The sequence below is a fragment of the Sesamum indicum genome, linkage group LG2 (genome assembly GCF_026168435.1).
Source record: "Sesamum indicum cultivar Baizhima isolate 11 linkage group LG2, ASM2616843v1, whole genome shotgun sequence".
Lineage (NCBI taxonomy): Eukaryota > Viridiplantae > Streptophyta > Magnoliopsida > Lamiales > Pedaliaceae > Sesamum > Sesamum indicum.
The window spans coordinates 18,418,870-18,437,626 of record NC_142658.1 but is presented as its reverse complement, the minus strand read 5'-3'; the positions used below and the strand labels follow the sequence as shown (position 1 = coordinate 18,437,626).

The 18,757-nt window shown below is 34.7% G+C and overlaps 3 protein-coding genes and 1 non-coding gene across 5 annotated transcripts; 2 read left to right on the top strand and 2 right to left on the bottom strand.

Moving 5' to 3' along the window:
- The first annotated feature begins 4,969 nt into the window (after positions 1 to 4,969).
- LOC105156113 (glyceraldehyde-3-phosphate dehydrogenase A, chloroplastic) lies at positions 4,970 to 7,118 on the top strand. Its single transcript, XM_011072158.3, has 5 exons — positions 4,970 to 5,138; positions 5,295 to 5,414; positions 5,603 to 5,904; positions 6,017 to 6,261; positions 6,462 to 7,118. The coding sequence occupies exons 1-5, from the start codon at positions 5,109 to 5,111 to the stop codon at positions 6,962 to 6,964; spliced, it is 1,200 nt and encodes a 399-aa protein (XP_011070460.1). The 5' UTR covers positions 4,970 to 5,108; the 3' UTR covers positions 6,965 to 7,118.
- A 265-nt stretch (positions 7,119 to 7,383) lies between these two features.
- On the bottom strand, positions 7,384 to 11,242 carry LOC105156112 (phosphotyrosyl phosphatase activator (PTPA) family protein). Of its 2 annotated transcripts, none has more exons than XM_011072157.3 (3): positions 10,560 to 11,242; positions 9,779 to 10,274; positions 7,384 to 7,744 (listed from the first exon to the last, which is right to left on the bottom strand). In XM_011072157.3, exons 1-3 carry the CDS (start codon positions 11,206 to 11,208, stop codon positions 7,738 to 7,740), a joined length of 1,152 nt encoding a protein of 383 aa, XP_011070459.1. In that variant the 5' UTR covers positions 11,209 to 11,242; the 3' UTR covers positions 7,384 to 7,737. The 2 variants fall into 2 exon arrangements, with proteins under 2 accessions (XP_011070459.1, XP_088733766.1); XM_088877640.1 differs by lacking the exon at positions 7,384 to 7,744 and adding an exon at positions 7,815 to 8,416.
- Positions 11,243 to 15,115: 3,873 nt separating this feature from the next.
- On the bottom strand, positions 15,116 to 15,187 carry TRNAT-UGU (transfer RNA threonine (anticodon UGU)). The gene has a single exon. It is a non-coding gene; the product is annotated as a tRNA-Thr (tRNA).
- Positions 15,188 to 15,260: 73 nt separating this feature from the next.
- On the top strand, positions 15,261 to 18,148 carry PFD5 (prefoldin 5). Its single transcript, XM_011072156.3, has 4 exons — positions 15,261 to 15,484; positions 15,622 to 15,725; positions 16,994 to 17,071; positions 17,776 to 18,148. The coding sequence occupies exons 1-4, from the start codon at positions 15,301 to 15,303 to the stop codon at positions 17,857 to 17,859; spliced, it is 450 nt and encodes a 149-aa protein (XP_011070458.1). The 5' UTR covers positions 15,261 to 15,300; the 3' UTR covers positions 17,860 to 18,148.
- Positions 18,149 to 18,757: the final 609 nt, after the last annotated feature.

Genomic DNA, 18,757 nt, shown 5'->3' with positions numbered 1-18,757 from the left:
AATGAGACGGCTTCTACCCACAATTAAATATTTTAATTTATTTCAAATAATTATTTCTTATCAATATATATATATCCACCACATATAATTTCATATTATATATACCAATAATAATTATAATTCATAATAAGCTCTGCGTCTAAAAAGGGGTATAATTATAATTACAATTATAATTTCGTAAAATATAGCTGTAATTTTATAAAATACAGTAAATATTTACATATTTTAATCGAATCTCAAAGGGTATAAATGTAATTCACCTTTAAACTAATTAGAATATATTTCGAATCAGGCAAGAGAGAAAGCTACACCTAACCATATGAATGGTGGAAGCACAACTTCCGTGACGTCATCGTTTCGTTGATTATTTATATTTTATTATTAATAGAGAGTATTTTTTTGGTATCTCACATTTTTTTCTGTCATTTTTCTAATTTCATATTTTTTTTAATACAATTTTAAGGAGTTATTAATTTGTTTTTTGAATTTTAAAAGACTCCTAATTATGAACTCTAAAAATTTATTTTATCCAAATATTTTAAAACTTATTTTTATAATAAGTTGTAACATCTTATGTCTAAAAAATATCTTATAAAATATTTTAATTAAATTTATCCAACCAGTCAGTTATACTTTATATCCTTATGAACCCCAGTCCAGGTGACGCATCATTCACTAAAAATAGAGCAACAGTGCAATCTTACTAGTACTGTTGCACCGGATCCCATCAGAGATTCGAAGTTAAACGTGCTTGAACTAGAATAATACTAGGATGGGTGACCCTCTAGAAAGTTCCTGTGTTGCTCCTTTTTTTTAACAAAAAAAAAAAAAAACTAGAAAATAGAGCAAATAGAAGACTTATGGTGTTTTAGTCCAATGGTTAAGATTGTTGTCCAATGAATAAATTTGAGGTCATGAATTTGAATTTCACCGAATTTTTGTAGATATTTATAGTATTGTCTCACTTATATAAATTTATTGTAATTTATTTTATTATTTTTAATTATATTAATGCATCGTGGTGTATTATTAAAAATATAAAAAAATAAAACAGACCAAATAGAACAACCCACAATTTCTTTTATTGTTGGCAACAAGTTGGACAAAAATAAGGGGAAAAAAGAGACACATCAAAAAGAGTCAAAAAGAAGTTTTATGCCATTTTCTTTTTTAAAGGGGGGTAAAATTATAACGGATTCTCTTGAAATTTGCCTTAATTACATATGTTTTCTAGTTATTTTGAAAATTACAAATATCCCTTATAATGAGCTGTGACAATATGACATTTATAATTTTTCAAATAACGAGAAAGTATTTGAAATTATGACAAATTTCAAAAGAGCTCGTTGTAATTTCTTTATTTAGTATTTTTTGTGATATGTGTTTCCATACCATTCCCTCCATCCCTCACTCCAAGGCCATAACTTTCATATATATATATATATATATATGTATATGGCCCATGCCCACTAATGATTATATGATCAAATATTATTATACCTCACAATTGCATAACTGATTATCAGAGACTTGATCTTGAAAAAAAAAAAAAACAGCTAGATTATTTGGATGCATTATTTTATAATTTAACTGTATAAATATAAATTGTGGTTGAGTTTTAAAATTAACCTTATTTTTTAGGTTAATAAATAAATGAAAAAATATTTAATAAGCATAATGGATAATTAAATCAAATATAATTGCGGTGGGATTAGAAGCTTTAAATTATAGCTTATGTTATTACTTTTTTTTTTTAAAGAAAGAAGAATTTTTGGATGTGAAAAAAATATGATTTTATATTTTTAAAAGGGATTTAAGTGTAATTAACCTTAAAAATTATACGCTAAAGAAAGCATAGTACTTGTTTATGTTGCTTGTTTGTCATGTCTTAATCATAATTCCTCCAAAAGATGCTACCAATCATCTACTTCATCAATATTGTAATAAAAGTTTATGTTGGAGGGTTTTATCAAGTAAAATTTTTAAAAAAAATCTGAAGTATGTGAGTCATTGTCGATATGGTAATCTATATGTCTTACGAGTTGGAACCTCATTGAGGATTTAGAGCTCGTCAATTTGTGGATTGTATTATGAGATGGAAGCGGCCTACCCGTAAACTAAGAGGGTGTTTGGGTGAGATTATAAGCTCCTTAAAAAAAAAAAATAAAAACAGTAAGGAGTTGTTAATTTATTTTTAAAATCTTAACAAATGCTTCGGGAATAGTTACAAATATATCATTACTAAAATCTTATAAGTTACATAATCTTATTTTATCCAAACGCTTTATGGGTTTATCTTTAAAATAAGATCCAACACCTTATAAGCTCGAAAAATATCTTATAAGATGTATGAGCTTATAAGATTTTCGAAATAAGTTCAGCCAAACACCCCTTTAATCCCGTGAAAATTGAACTTAACTTATTGGTATATTAATGGAACTATAATGACCAAATTCAGCAATACTTCAATGAGATCTAAAAGAAACATTTTGTGAGGTTAAGTTCCCCTGAAATTTGCTTCCATCTAACAAATAAGTTATTTCGTTAATCAAAATTCACCATGACTCACCGAAGGCATGAGTCGAGGCTCGAGGCTCGAGTTACCAACCACTTGGTTGTGCACTCCGGAATCTATAGATAGACCCCTTGTTCTACTTCATTTTCGGCAAATTCAAAATCACATTCCGACATTCTTAGCAATAGCAACATTTCTACAATCCTTGTCTTCCTATATAGAGCTCCAAAGTATTTCTCGATTCGTGGTTTCTCTAAATTTATAATACTACTATTCTCAGATAATGAAAATTGACGTATCTTAAAAATAAATTACATTATATATGTCGTGAATTTTGATATTGTTCTAGAGTCAATTAACAACAACTCAAAGTAGTTCACTACATTAAGAAGATTAAGTTTTACAATTGAAAAATTATATTGAAGTTATATTGTAATTATACTTTTACAAAAATATTACTATACCACATATGGAAATGGTACCATATAAAAGAGAAAGACATCATTTGCAGAATTGCAAAGAGGAACTATGCCATGTAATATAGAGATTAGGTCAAATTTCACTATTAGTCCTTCATATCTATTTTTATCGCATTTTGGTCCATCATCTTTTAAATGTATTATACAAATGTATCTCGTTAGAGTTTCTGATCATGAAATTCTAACGAAATGTAAACTACAATTGATGAAATACTCTAACGTAAGGGGTACAATTGAAAAAAAAATAAATTCCTTCATTAAAATTCCATGAAATAATATTATATTGTATATTATAGTCTTTTTTCACATAAAAAACCCAAAAAAATTTGAGGAAAAAAACTATAACACCATATATAAAATAAATGCAATTGAATGCTGTAAAATTTTGGTAGTTTCCATTTTCTTTTTATATTAAAATGGTTAATGGTAGATAATAACAAAGTAGAAAGTTGAGTTAAATTTAATTTTGAGGAATAAAAGATAAATTATTTTTAAATTATTTATTTGTCAAACATAATAACTAAGTCTCCACCAGTCACTTTGTAAGAATGTCTTATTCCCTTAGAATGAGAGGCAGTATGCAACAAGTTCTCAAGCCACAAATTCTTGGATCTCATTTTCCATTGGTTGGTTTTAACTCAATGTTAATTTGAGCCAAGACTTATACCTTTTTTTAATTATTTATTTATACATATATATATATATATGATAAGATGGGTTTTTAAATTTTGACTGTGCCTGGCACAATGTTTTAGTTTTTTAACTTTTTTTTCTCGTATGTGCATAAACAAACGAGGAAGTATAGTCATTTTGGTTGTTCCGTTCCTTATGGTTCAAAATACGCAGTGGGTCGAGTTGGATTAGCTTGGTCCAGAATCAAATTGAAGCAATAAAATGTTGGCCTGATTTGGTCCAAGTCCGCTTAATACTGTACCGGTTTCAGGTAGTGATATTGGGGACTAACTCAACTTAATGGCGTGGGACCACCTAACCCTAAATCCGGCCTACTAAGCCAAATTTTTATTATAATAATGTATTACATATAATTTTTATTTCTTCTAAGTTGACTATTCTAGTATTTTTTATGTACTTTTGAAACTCTAATTTTAAATCTTTATTGTTTTACTTTTAAATTTTTAACACTTATAATTCATTTATACTCTTAAGTTTATTTTAAGTTATTGTGAGCTTGCTAGTCAAATTATTATATTTTAAATTCATTATATAGTTTAACTATTATCTTTTATAGTTTTTTTTTGTATGATTTAATTTATTATTTTATATTATGTTATAGTACACCTAAAATTTTAAATAATTATTAAAAGAATACCTCAACTTCCTTAAAACAAAAAACAAGCACATTCAGCCTGGTTCGAGCCCCATTCGAGTTGGTTCATGGACTTGGTTTAAACATGAACCCAAACCCAATCATAAACAGTAGTGGCCTGGTCCTTGATTGGGCTTTTTCAAACTAGGTTGTGCCGGTCTTAGAGCGATTTGGCCTACCATGCACCTTGACTTGTGGCTATAGCCGAATGCTACAATATCATTTTTGGTCCAATAAGTTAAACCTCCCTCCCCCCAATGTCAATGAAATGACGATCGTTTGAATTTAGTTGGTTTGTAGCGCGTTCGCTTTAGTTCAAATTGGGTTCAATTTGAATTGAACTTATCATAGCACAATTGCTACATGATTAATGAACAACTTAAGTTAAAGTGATCAATCATATAGTCATAAACATATCTCGTTTATTGTGTGATTAGATTGACATATTTACAATACTTTGCTAAAAAATGTCAACTACTCAAATAATAAGTGAGAAGGAAAAATTGAAATGAATGCACCCACACACAAAGACACAGGGAGACATGAAGAACCACAGCCATACAATGAGTGAGAGGCTAATCCATCATCCAAAATCTGATCCACTCTCTTTCTCCACTCCACAAATCACCTCAAACACTCATAGGCCATAAACTTACCAATATCCCATATCTCATTTCTCATTTGTGAAGCCTAAAAACCAAGAAAGCAGAAGCCACCAGCTTCTGCACACTGCCTCTACTACTTAACTTCTTGCCACTGCTTTTGCTGTTGCATTGTTTGCATCAATATGGCTTCTGCTGCTCTCTCATCTCTGCAGGTCTCCTCCCCCCACCCCACCCGCCACACACACACACACACACACCCTCCTACACTCTGTTTATATGTATATGCACATTGATACATTTACATATTGAATCTGTATGTCTAGCTTGATATGTTGAAATGAACTTGCATACATATTATATAAGTGCAGGTGGGCTACAGCAAGGGATTCTCTGAGTTCTCCGGGCTTCGGGGCTCATCATCGGCTCTCCCGTTTGCCAAGAGGGCGAACGACGATTTTGTTTCTGTTATTGCCTTCCAGACCTCTGTTGTGAGTGCTTACGAACTTAGTACTTGGCTTATGAATGTTGTACTAAGCTTTGCCTGCAAAGTCTTCATGTTTTGCTTATGCTCTATGTATATTTATCTTGGGATTAGGCTGATTTCTTTGGTCAAAGTTGTCTCTCTTTCATTCCCATTTAGTAGTATAAATTTGTGGTGACTATGTGTGTGGAGTAGGTTGGTGGAGGGAAGAACAAGAGAGGAGTGGTGGAGGCTAAGCTAAAGGTGGCAATCAATGGATTTGGGAGGATCGGGAGGAACTTCTTGAGGTGCTGGCATGGAAGAAAAGACTCTCCTCTTGATGTTATTGCCATTAATGATACCGGAGGTGTGAAACAAGCCTCCCACCTCCTCAAGTACGATTCCACCCTCGGTATCTTTGAGGCCGACGTCAAGCCCGTTGGCAACGACGGTATCTCTGTCGACGGCAAGGTCATCAAAGTAGTGTCGGACCGCAACCCTAGCAACCTCCCGTGGAAGTATGTCTCGTTCATGAGTCATATTGTGGCTTAGAGCTGTAATATTTAGCAATATGTATGATGCATTTGTTCAAATACATGACACTCTTTATATGCTCGTGACTGGCTGTAGGGACATGGGAATTGATCTTGTGATTGAGGGAACCGGAGTGTTTGTGGACAGAGAAGGTGCCGGTAAGCACATTCAAGCCGGGGCAAAGAAGGTGCTCATCACAGCCCCCGGAAAGGGTGACATTCCTACATATGTTGTTGGTGTCAATGCTGATGACTACAGCCCGGACGAGCCCATCATCAGCAATGCTTCCTGCACCACCAACTGCCTTGCTCCTTTCGTCAAAGTCCTCGACCAAAAATTCGGTGAGCCAAAGAAAATTCTTTGTTCATGCCTAGTCAATAACCAGATATATATATATATATATATATATGAACAGAACAAATGATCGACTTGAGTTGTAATGATGTAAAAGAGATGCAATGCAAAGTTTTCTTGTCTTGATGACTAGATAACTTAAATTGATGATAAAACCTGGATTTAACTATTGTTTGCATATGTGAAGGCATCATTAAGGGAACTATGACCACCACACACTCCTACACCGGAGACCAGAGGCTTCTTGATGCCAGCCACCGTGACCTAAGACGTGCAAGAGCTGCAGCCCTCAACATTGTGCCTACATCAACTGGTGCAGCGAAGGCAGTGGCCCTTGTCCTCCCACAGCTCAAAGGAAAGCTTAATGGCATTGCTCTCCGTGTGCCCACACCCAACGTCTCAGTGGTGGACCTTGTGGTTCAGGTAGAGAAGAAGACATTCGCTGAGGAAGTGAATGCTGCTTTCAGGGAGGCTGCTGATAAGGAGCTCAATGGGATCTTGTCCGTGTGTGATGAGCCACTCGTCTCGGTGGACTTCCGCTGCAGCGACGTCTCGTCGACTGTGGACTCTTCACTGACAATGGTCATGGGAGATGATATGGTTAAGGTCATTGCATGGTATGATAATGAGTGGGGTTACTCGCAGAGGGTGGTTGATCTTGCTGACATTGTTGCAAACAACTGGAAATGATGAGCTCCCTTTTCTTTTTTTGTTGCTGGTTCTTATGTTTGTAGATTCTTGTGTCCATTGGGAATTGTAATGAGAAAGCAAACAATTTTCCATATTGCTTATGTTAAATAATTAACACGGTTAATAAGAGGCTTATGTTGAGTCTTTGTAAGAATTCTCCGTTTCAAATTCTTGGTGAATGTAATTCAGGTCTCATGACCTAAAGTTAAAACATTTACAATCATGCATACACGGTGCATTTAGTAAAATTCCTGTTATAATTACCCCAGAACCTTTTGTCCATTAAGCCTCCTAGGCATTGTAACAACATTCAGAATGTTTTGCTACAATTTTCGAAGCAACGATGTTCTCTTGTATAAGCCTTTGATTCGTGGAATGATCAGCCAAACCAGAGCCATTGTGATCAAACCGCCACCATCTGGGATAAGAAATCTATCACATATGTAAGATCTAAATCAAAATGGTATACAAGCGATTGTGCAAGAAGATTTGCCTGTGGCTGTGTGGGTGATAGCCACGAAGCGGGTTGACAAAGTGCAACGTGCATGCATAATTTAGGCACAGTAGTTTCTGAGTTTTCAAGCTTCCAATCCCCTTTTACATACCATATTAAGGATACAATACTGCAAGAGCATTCACTGGCTGCCAGTTTCCATTGTAACTGAACTCCACCCTTAAGGAAAAAAGGAATAATCGTTCAAATTTTGTATGCATCAAACACAATACAATCCCTGGAGAGTTTATTTCATAGAAAATGCACCTCTCATGCCACTTTAGCCCCTGCAGAGGAAACAGAACGAAAACAGGACAAATAAGTAACATCAATCGTGTGAAAAACAAAAGATATAATCTCAGCTAAGTGTTAAGTAGAGTTAATTCAGACCTGATGAGCAGACTCTTTTATGTAAAAAAGGAAGAATTAGCATTCAAAGAAAGAAGTTGCAAATAATAAAGATAACTCTGACTGCAACACAAACTTATCACTGCAATCATATGGAGAGCTACTGAATTTTGGGCGCAGATAAATCATAACATAATTGCCTGCAAGCTTATTTGGACTGCAAATGAACCGGACTCGTCTATTTCTAAGAAAAATGCACAAGTAGATACCACAGGTAGCAGACACCTTTCTAGTGCCATTGGTGCTTCTATAAAAAAATGGTGATGGGACGTACATAACCAAGGGACCATTCAAAAAGATCCTTTAGTGACACCAGTATATGCCCTAAGATTACGAACCAAGGTAAGAAAACCAAACAGCACAAAGTATCTCTTCAGGGTGTATATATCCTTTCATATGTAACCCCCTTATTTCCTCAATGTACAGTCACCAGCACCACTATTTCCATCCCCCAATAGTTGCATAATACATACTCCTCATCAATATATTAGTCTGCCACCAGTACAAACAGCCATTCCTCGGAATCCAATCCACCTAACATGCAGCCTTACCTGATTGTTGCGGACCAAATTCCATCAAAGCCCTTACTTGAAATGGAAGTAACATATAACATGATTAAAGATTGACCATCAATACGCTCAATAATGGAATTAATAACTAGCACCATGAGTCAGATTAACAGACGAGAGCCACCCATCTGCAATTACATTGCTAGCAGGCAAGATACTTTCACATCATTTTACTTTTTGTTGAAAGTGTAAAAAATTGCCAATGTTGAGACACACTTCACAATTATAAGCTACAATACTGTGTCAGCTGTATGTGTCTACAGTCTAGACAATTTTCAACATGTCTAGTTAGCCAACACTCTACCCACTTTTCACCAGAAAAATTAAACAATCAACCACTAACACAAGGACAAAGATTTTTCCAGGAAACAAGCTGAAAAAGGGGACAATAGATTTAGCATTACCTGTCCCCTTCTTGTAACAGACTATTGCTCAGCATCTGCAGGATGTATTTGATTGCTTCAGCAACATTTTCGTTTTTAGTGATTTCCTATTTCCCCTATTCATCTTCATATGTTTTCTTTTCTCTTTTTTTCTTTTTCTAGATATCCAGGAAGACAGTAACAATGACTTCCACATTTTAATCATAGACGACATTAATTATATAAAGACATGACAAACCACTGGGTAACTCCAAGCAACTTCAGTGACTTAGGCTGATATGTTATCGCGAAGAAAACTAAGTCAGCATAGAGTATCTGATATCTTCTAATAGTTAACTTTGACACAAGCACTTCAATGCATAGCATATAGGAAGCTACAAGGAAATGGGAAAGCAAAAAAAAATCACAAAAAGAAGACAGAGCAGGAAAATCTGAAGAAGAAAGAAAGAGGAAAAGAAAGGAACACTGGAATGAGCATGGCAAGAAAAAGAGAAATGAAAAAGGACCACAAAAATGAAAATTAAACAAAGGAAAGAGAAGAAGATAATACAAGAACACAATACATTCTGCATTAAATTATATTGTTGCCTGTGAATTTGAACTTATCTTAGAACTTGGCGAGGGATACGTAATGATAGGAAAAAAAAATGTTTCATGCACCAAACTGTAGTACTGGCAATATTGGGGAGTGGCAGTTATGCAAAAAACATAGAAATCAAATAGACATCACACCGTAACATATCAATTTGAAGATATATACATCTCTTTCCCATTTCTATTCAAGAGAGTTCTCAGCTGCTCCACTCTTTATTTTCATGAATAATTTGAAAAAGTTAAGGGAATATGAAAAAGAAAACAACAAGAAGGAAAGCAAAAACAGAGCGAAATAATTCAACTCAGAGTAAGAAATCAGTGCATCAACTTATCAAACTATAAGAGAATTTAAAGAGAGGCTGCATACCATTTGATAATTGAGCCAAAGAGAAAATGTTGCATAATAGGAACCTTCTCCAGAACTTCTACTTTATACATCTTTAGCAGCCCACTGTTCACCTTATTCCAATTTGGAACACCACTGATGTCATCCAACATAGGTGAATGCTCAGCAAACAACCCCTTCTTCACCTTCTTCACAAACACAATACACGAGAGATACAAGTACTCATTTGAGAAATTCTCCAAAATATCCTCATTATGAATTGACTTTGGCTTCATATACTTGTGGTCAATCAGTTGTGATGACCCAAATATATATGGCAAGAAATGGTAGTCATCAAGTCCCCACACACCATGGGATCCAGCAGGCTCTAAGCAATATGTAAGTTGCAATTTTCTCATCAACTCCAAGTACTTGACAAACACTCTTGAGACCAAAGCTTGATAATCCTCTTCCCCCACAACACCCAATCTTGCTAGGCAATACAACCACGCAGCAAAGTTTGTCTCATGACCTGTGCCTATTAGATAAGAGGAATTGAATCAAAAGATTAGTGCTAAATTTTACAATACCAGAACATACACAGAATAAATGGTCAGAGTGCTTTACAAAGCTATGCACTTCAATAAATCACATTCCTAAACATCAGCATCATCAGTGATATCCTACTCAAATCTGCGAGCCCACAAAACATTAACAACAACACCACCACCCCCACCCCCCCCCCCCCACCACAAGAAAAAGAAAAGAAAGAAAGAACTTCTTTAACAAAAAGAATGAGATCTAAATAGTAGTATCTTTGTACCATAATCGATGCGGGAGGCGTTGCCAAAGCTATCAGTGAAATACGGGACAAGTTCTATGGTAGAATCGTGAAGATGGGGCGGCAGAAATCCCCGCATAGATGACTCGGCCTCTGCAGTCATGCGCTCGTGCCACACACGATACGAAACGTTGCCATACCGCGCGGTCTGCGGCGCCGGCGGGATTTCGTCGACATAATCAACCAGCTTCTGGAGAATAGTGACTAGAGTTTCGACGGTGGAGGACAGGTGGCAGGGGTGGGAGAGCTTGCGAGATTTGATGGACTCGGAGAGGGAGACGACGAAGCCGAGGAAGTTGCGGAAGGAAGGGGAGGAGTGGAACCGTGTTATGTCCTCCTGGGAGCGGATTTTCTTCGAAGGGACGGTGAATTGGTGAGGGAGAGTGATGGATTCCACCTTCTCAGCTTGGGGGACCGGAGTACGCATGATGACCTCTTTGGTATTGGTGGGGGATGTAGGGAGGTTCACGGCGGGGAAGCGGATGGGGATGTAGGAAGGGGTGGCGGAGGGCGGCGGAGTGGGGAAGCAGGTGGGGCCGCCACACTTGGCGCAGGTCGACGACGGAGATGGGAACTGCGACGGCTGTTCATGGTGGCGACTGCAGTGGTCGTCGTCTTGTGGGGGTTCCATTTCTTGGGATTGAAAGTGCGAAATGGCCTATGTACGATTTGTGAATACATAGCTCCCCGACTCCGGTTCAGTCCGGTCCAGGAATGGTTATAGTGAGCCGGCCTGCTCCTACACCGGTCCAAAATAAGCCCACTTTCTTTGCTCAAATTGGTAACTTTTACCTCTAAGTTTGATTTTTACTTTTTTGGGTAAATTACATTAACAATCCTTAAAATTATATATAATTTTGCAAATACCCCACATAATTTGTTAAATTATAAGTACACGCCCGAAAGGGGTGAAAATATAATTTATTTTTACAGTACTTATATAAATTTTTAACATCGAGATAGTGCCTATATAGATTACAATTACAATTATAACCTTATGAGGTGTATTATAATGTTGCAAAAGCATACAATATTTGTGTAATTAGACATAACATCAAGGGGCGTCCATGTAATTTACCCTAATTCTTATTATCTATTTTAGGTTTTCTAAGTGAAACTAAATTAACACGTAATTATTATTTTGATTATCATCTAACTTAAATTAATGAATCTATTCTTAAGTTGTTCGTTTTTTTTTTCTGAGATTGCATTTGCAACGATTATTTTTGTTTGTCTCGGGATTTGAAATGAATAGATTTCAAATTCTTTTAAATTTAAATCCAAATATTTAAAATATTTTATTTGAATTTATAAAAAATACGTGCAATGATTTCAAATTCATTTTACCAGAGCTTTTTAGAGCATTTTAAAACACTTTGAAATAATTAAAATGTTCAACGGATTACAAACTCATCATAACTTGTTACATGTCAAATATTTGCAATTAAGATGATTGGAAACTACATATACCATAAACCTAAGCACAAAATATAGGTTCAAAATTCTAGTCCGGACCCGACTTGATCGAATCTGAACCAATCATATGATAAATGCGATGTTTGGCGTGTGGTTGGTGTATAATTCAGGTAAATTAACCAATCACATGACAAAATATGACACACTTGCATTGTACTTGATTTGAATCTACTGAACTGAATTCAAACAAGAATTTTTTCCCTCACATGTTAAACAACAGTTGTTACGTTACAAAAGTATGTGGTGATTATAAAGAACTAAGCTAAAAAGGACTTGTGAATTGGTCCAAAACACAAAAAATCATATAAATCTCTAAAAAGATTAAACTGCATGACTCTCAATCTTCCCATTTAGACAGCTCGCAACCATTTACACAGCTTTCCACTTTCTTCGTATCTGCAAAATCAAAATAATTCCTTTTACTATATCAATAAAATATCAAGAAAACTGCAATTTATTTCTGTAATATGATAAACGAGCAAAATAAATTTTTATAAAAAATAAAATAATAAATTATCTCATGTGTTTAGAAAATGAGCAAATTACCCCCTATCTAAACTATTGATAGAAGGTAATTTGCTTTATTTTTCGAAACACAATAGAGTAATTTGTTAATTCTTTTTTTTACATAGGAGTATTTGCTTATTTCACATATCACAATGGACAAAATTGCATTTAACTCTCTCTATATATTGTTAATATAGATTCACTGCAATTTACCCCATTGTGATACGTGCAATGAGTAAATAAACCCTTGTACAGAAAGAATTAGCAAATTACTCTCCCTGTATTTTAAAAAATGGAGCAAATTACCCCTATTAATAGTTTAGATAAGGGGGTAATATTTTTTTCTTTTTTTGCAAAGCACAGGGAATAATTTGCTATTTTATTTGTCACGGGAATTTTTTTGTTTATTTATTATATCACAGGGGGGTAAATTGCATTTTTTCCTATATATAGGAGGGTGGGGGGGGGGGATTTCTAGCCCGATTGACCGAACGTGAACCAATCATATGGCAAGTGCAATACATTTGTCGAGTGATTGATATACAAACGTTTGCTTTGTGATTAATTTGATTCGACCAAATCTAATTCGAGTAAAAATTTTTGATCGATTGAGAGGGAGAGTATACCATTTCCAAATTTAGCGCAATTATCAATTGCACAACCAAGGTTGCGATAGTAGGACTGGAGCGGCTGTTTTTTGTTAAAGTAGCACTTCACCAAACATTCTATGGCGCATGGCATTTTCGATCCAAATATCAAGCACAAAACTACACATTTACCATAACATATTCCGAAAGAGACTGCTGACGCTGTATTGGTTGCTGACGTATTAAATGTCGCTGATGTATTCATTGCTGACGTATTAAATGCTGACGTATTACTAGTAAATATTAGTATCAAATACATGAACACCATGATTGTACGGCTACTCTTCTGCATCATGGCCATGTAATTTTTCTTCCCTTTTGTTGTTTTTCTCACTCAAAATTTACCTTGAAAAATAGCTGAATATGGGCTATTTATAGGTCATGTAAATTGCACATGCATTAAAGTTACGTAGCAAAAGTTTTCCACGCTTACATTTCGGTATCTCATAGAGATTAGAAGAATAACTTATCTTAAATAATTATTGTGGAAAACCAAGTGATCTTACTTTCCCATGTTCGATTCTGAGGTTAGATCTAAATCTCGTGTCGAGCTCTGTCATTAATTATTTTTATTTATGTTACATAAAATTGTAAGGAAAGAGGGGCGAAAATTATGATTGAGGAAAAAAAATTAAACCCTTCGACAGTATCGAAAGAAGATTAATGTGAAAGGATAATTACTCGAACGAAATTATTTCAAAGTCCTCTATTTTTTTTTTTTATACAAAATGAATTATTTGTATATACCAACATTGGTATTAGTTTATTATTATGTAAGGCAAAATTGTTTTAATTAAATTAGTATTATTTAAAAGTTGTAGATATTTGAGATGTTACCAAAGAAATGAAAATCTAAGAAGAAAGTTAGTTCTTAAAAGAATTTCTTGAAATTAATATTTTCATCATTATTGTCTAATTTTTTCTCCTTTTTTTAATCATAAAATTAAGTAGAATCTAAGTGGAATAAATTTGAGTTTTGATCATTATGAAGTTCTCATGAAAAAGGGTTTGGGATTCTTTTTCCTCACATGAAGGAGAGAATTTTCTCCCATTTAATTTGTTAGGGTTGAAAGCTAATAAGGAATATATATATATATATATATAACTCATCAATTTTATTTATTTATTTTTTGATGATTTTTTGGTATTATAATTTGTTATTTTTTTGAATTAAATAACGAGTTCAATGATTATAATTCATTTAACCTGCAACACAATTGAGTACACTCACACACACGTACACGCATATAAAATGCATATATAATACGCACACATATTTATGCATTACTTATATTGCATTTTAAAATTATTATATATATAAATATTAAAAAATATTTTAGTTATCACGAACTTTTTGTTAAGATGGGACTTTACTTTCGTTTACTAATACTCACTTTCTCGCTTGAAATTTTACATTTTAAGCTAAAATATAGGGTAAATTACAATAAATTTTTCTTTAATTAAGTTTGTCATATTTATACGTATCTTCCTGATTTAACAATTCGCGCAATCTGTTAGTTTTCATTAGGCTTCATCCATTTTTTGAGGCGAATTGACCTAAATGCCCCTGTGGACGATAAATTATAGTTTTATTTGTTTTTTGTTTAAATTTTTTTATGAACATAGTGGATCATTTTTTTTACAATTTATATTTTTTTAAAAAAATATATTAAGTGTAAAGTTGATTATACCGTTTTCTCATGAGATTTGATGTAATTACATATAATTTTTTTATAGTTTGAAAAGTTATATTTAGTATTGTTGGTGTTTGTTTTATTCAACAAATAATTCCATGTGTTAGTCAAAATTTATAGAATTTGTTGATAAATAAAAAAAATTGAATGAAAATTCATAATTATTTTCGACTGATTTGTTATAGATTAAATAAGTTTAAGGTAAAAGTAGAATTGCCCCCATGCAGGATCGAACTACAGACCTTCAGTTTACAAGACTGACGCTCTACCACTGAGCTATAGGGGCGACGTTGAACAGAGGCTTTAATTAATACATAAATGATGTATATAGGATCAACTATACATTTCAAAGTGGCGAGTGAAGGAACTGAGTGTAATTCGACGCAGAGAGGCAGGGGAATGGCGGCGTCGTCGTCTCGAATGGAGATTGAGAAGCTGAGCTTGGAGCAGCTGAGAGGTCTGAAAGAGCAAGCCGATTTGGAAGTCAATTTGTTTCAAGACAGCCTCAACAACATCCGCACCGCCACCGCCCGCCTTGAGATCGCCTCCTCCGCCCTCCACGACCTCTCCCTCCGCCCTCAAGGTCAACTTACTACCTGCCTTTTTTCTTCCTTTTCCCAAACAGAAAAGGAAAACAAATCAATTGCGTTCTCAAGATCCGATTTTTCTATGAGTGCTGATAATCTCTGTTTCACCGTCTTTTCAACCCCTAATACTCAGGGAAGAAAATGCTGGTGCCCTTAACGGCGTCGCTTTACGTGCCCGGAACGCTGGACGACGCGGAGAAGGTCTTGGTGGATGTGGGCACTGGTTATTTCATTGAGGTTGGGTTTTTAGTTATTAACTTTATCCTGCTCTTCATTTAATTTTCACTGTTCTTGATTATTTGTTGCTTCATCGTTAATGGATGCTAATGGGGCTGCAAGTTGAACTCATGAACTTCTATGTATTTGAAAAGAAACCTTTTCTTTATTAATTTTCTCCCACAATATCAGTGTCAGTTTTCTTTTTCTTTTTTTTTTTGTGTTAATAGTTGAAGTATACTTCTTGGATGGGCTGATGGGTTGAAATATCTGGACTTCCAGCTCACATTTTGTTAACATTCGTAGTGATTATGAGATGTTAGGCATTTTGATCTCAGGTCGATCAAAGTGAAAATTGTCCTTCGTGTATGCAGCTCATCATACGTAACGTTCAAATTGAAGGTCCAAAAAGTTAAAAGGTCGAGAACTTTGCATGGGAGTGTTCGTTTCTTGTCAGTTGATGCTTCTATGGTACTGCAAATATATTGTCTTTGCTCTTGGTCTATTAGTTTTGATTCTTTTGAAGTGTATAGTATGATTGTAATATGTAAATCCTTTTGTGTAGGATGCTCATTAAGATACTTGGTGATATTAGTGATAGATTTATAGATTATGCTTTGCACTGAAAGTTATTTAGGTCACATCAAAGCTTCGGATATAAGCATTTTGTTTGCAGCATAGCAATTATTTGAGCTTTATTTGCTTCATTAGGAAGCTGTTCAGAGCATTTATTGACATACTACAATATGCCGAGGGTAATGCTGGTGGGTTATTTTATTTCAGAAGCTTTGATAATGAGATGCTAGAGTGAAGACAACTTTTCTTAGAAAAAGCCAGGAGGAAGCAATATGTTGCTTGCTGTGATGGGAATATGTGTTTACTCTTCTCTTGGGGATTTTCATGAAATTCAAGTTCTTCTTTGTAGTTTCGGCAATGATTAAATTTTTGTTTTTAGTATAACATTTTTGTAAATTACTTTATGGGTTTGGATTTGCCAATACTTGAACTTACATTTACGTTATTTTGGCTGAGTTCTAGCTTTAGTGACAAAGTATACAGGAAAAGGAAGGCAATTTGCCCCACTTTTTAGAGAAGAAATTTGAATGAAACTTAAGTTGATATCATATTGCTAGAATGGCAAACGTGTATGCCGTCGTTTTTTACTTTGACAAGGTAGTACAGTCAGAGTGGTAGGTTTATTGTCCGCCTCCTCCCAACCCCCTGCTTGTTCTTGTCTCTCTCTCTCTGCAGTCTCATGACCTAATGTACCCTGTTTTTTATTTGATCAGAAAACGATGGTGGAAGGTAAGGATTACTGTGAGCGTAAAATTGCTTTGCTCAAGTCCAACTATGATCAGCTTCTTGAGGTACAGTTGCCTATTATTTCCACTCATTTATCTTTAGAGATTACTCATGCAATCTTGAAATCACAAGGTTTCATGTTTTATGATGATTCCTTGGCCTTTGAATTTAAAACTTCATAAAGTAGAGTGCTCTTGAAATTCTTGCACGCGTTCTGGACCTAGGCTTTTCATCACCCCCCCAACACCCGCGTCTTTTCCTTTGTTTTTTTTTTATAAACTGCATGTCTGAACTATATTAAGAGCAAATAGTGCAATTGACTGCCTAAATCCTTATAAAATTGCTCCAGCACCAACAACCCAGTGGTACGGTGTAGTTTAACTTTTTACCCCTACAACCAAGGGATGTGAAGTTTCTTTCCACTTTTGGGAGACAGCTCCATGATGTGGTGAGGCACACATCCTTGCAGTACATCTTAGTTTTTGAACTCTCCTCCGTTTACCTTTTCTTATACCACCCGTTAAGCTGATACAGTAATTGGTCCATGTTCAAAGCACAATAAGAAGAATGATATATAGAATCCTGATATATTCTTAAAGATTTTAACAGTCAAACCAAAATTTATCGTATGTCTCAGACCGTCATTTGCGTTTTTGTAATTTGTTACTGCAATTTACTGACACAACCTTCCATAAAGAGAAAATAAATAGCAAGTAAATAAGCAAACATCTGATCTGTTAATTTTGATCATAGTCCTCATAAAATGCAGGTGGCTACTAAAAAGAAAAGTATAGCAGACGAGGCTGGGGCGGTTTTACAAGCAAAACTGAAGCAATTGTCTCCTGCACACTAACAACTTTGGCACGGGCCGGTTTTACAAGCAAGATTGAAGCAATTGTCTCCTGCACATTAACAACTTTGGCACCATCATTTGTTGCATTATTATTGAATTTAAACTTTGTGCGGATGTGGTCAGCAAATGGGCATGGACGTGTTACTGTTATAGACTTGCATTTGCTGAGAGGAAAAGGGCCCATAGATCAATGGGGACTCTAAGAGTGAAATGTCTTGAAATGGTCTTCTTTGCACTCCTGGATATTTTGTTGATGCTTATGCAAGACAGTTTATCTTGTTCCTTTGTTTTTCCAGTGTGTTAGTACAAATTGGTTCATTGTGTTCCCTTTTCTGCAACAAATCTTGTTAAGTGTAGAAGCAAAGCTTCTCTATTGGATGGAAACCCAATTTCTGATGCATGAATTGAATACTTAAGAAACTTCATCATCTTGTGATGGTAGGTACTGCTTTTGCAAAGCGTATATGATGAATGAAATAGAGATATGTACCCCTTTTTTTGTTACTTTCAGCACTGAACTGGGTTAATTTGTAAAATCCAGTCACAAAAAAGATAATAAATGAGAATCTGGATATCCCACTCCCTAATCTTCACTTAATTGTGAGCCAAACAAAGATTGAATTTACGGGAAGGATTGCTTGTGAAATTCCCTCTTGATGTCACCTCGTGAAACTTTTTTCCTTCAAATTTGTTTAAATAGTTTAAATTATGCAAAAAATTGACGATAAAATACCATAGTAGAGTAGTATTTTACATATTTGGGGTTGCCCAGAATCAAGATAATGTGTTAAAAAGATGGTAGATTTGATGTATTTGACAGCCTTGAAATTGTATAGTTTTAGAAAGAGAATAATAAAAATGGGGAAAAAAAAACAAAATCTGAAGGTAAGTCCAGCAA

Coding starts and splice junctions, on each gene's coding strand:
- LOC105156113 (XM_011072158.3), top strand. CDS start 5,109: ATGGCTTCTGCTGCTCTCTCATCTCTGCAG. Junction 5,415..5,602: donor TTGCCTTCCAGACCTCTGTT/GTGAGTGCTTAC, acceptor TGTGTGGAGTAG/GTTGGTGGAGGGAAGAACAA. Junction 6,262..6,461: donor AGTCCTCGACCAAAAATTCG/GTGAGCCAAAGA, acceptor GCATATGTGAAG/GCATCATTAAGGGAACTATG.
- LOC105156112 (XM_011072157.3), bottom strand. CDS start 11,208: ATGGAACCCCCACAAGACGACGACCACTGCAGTCGCCACCATGAACAG. Junction 10,275..10,559: donor CGCCTCCCGCATCGATTATG/GTACAAAGATAC, acceptor CTTATCTAATAG/GCACAGGTCATGAGACAAAC.
- PFD5 (XM_011072156.3), top strand. CDS start 15,301: ATGGCGGCGTCGTCGTCTCGAATGGAGATTGAGAAGCTGAGCTTGGAG. Junction 15,485..15,621: donor CCTCTCCCTCCGCCCTCAAG/GTCAACTTACTA, acceptor CCTAATACTCAG/GGAAGAAAATGCTGGTGCCC. Junction 17,072..17,775: donor ACTATGATCAGCTTCTTGAG/GTACAGTTGCCT, acceptor CATAAAATGCAG/GTGGCTACTAAAAAGAAAAG.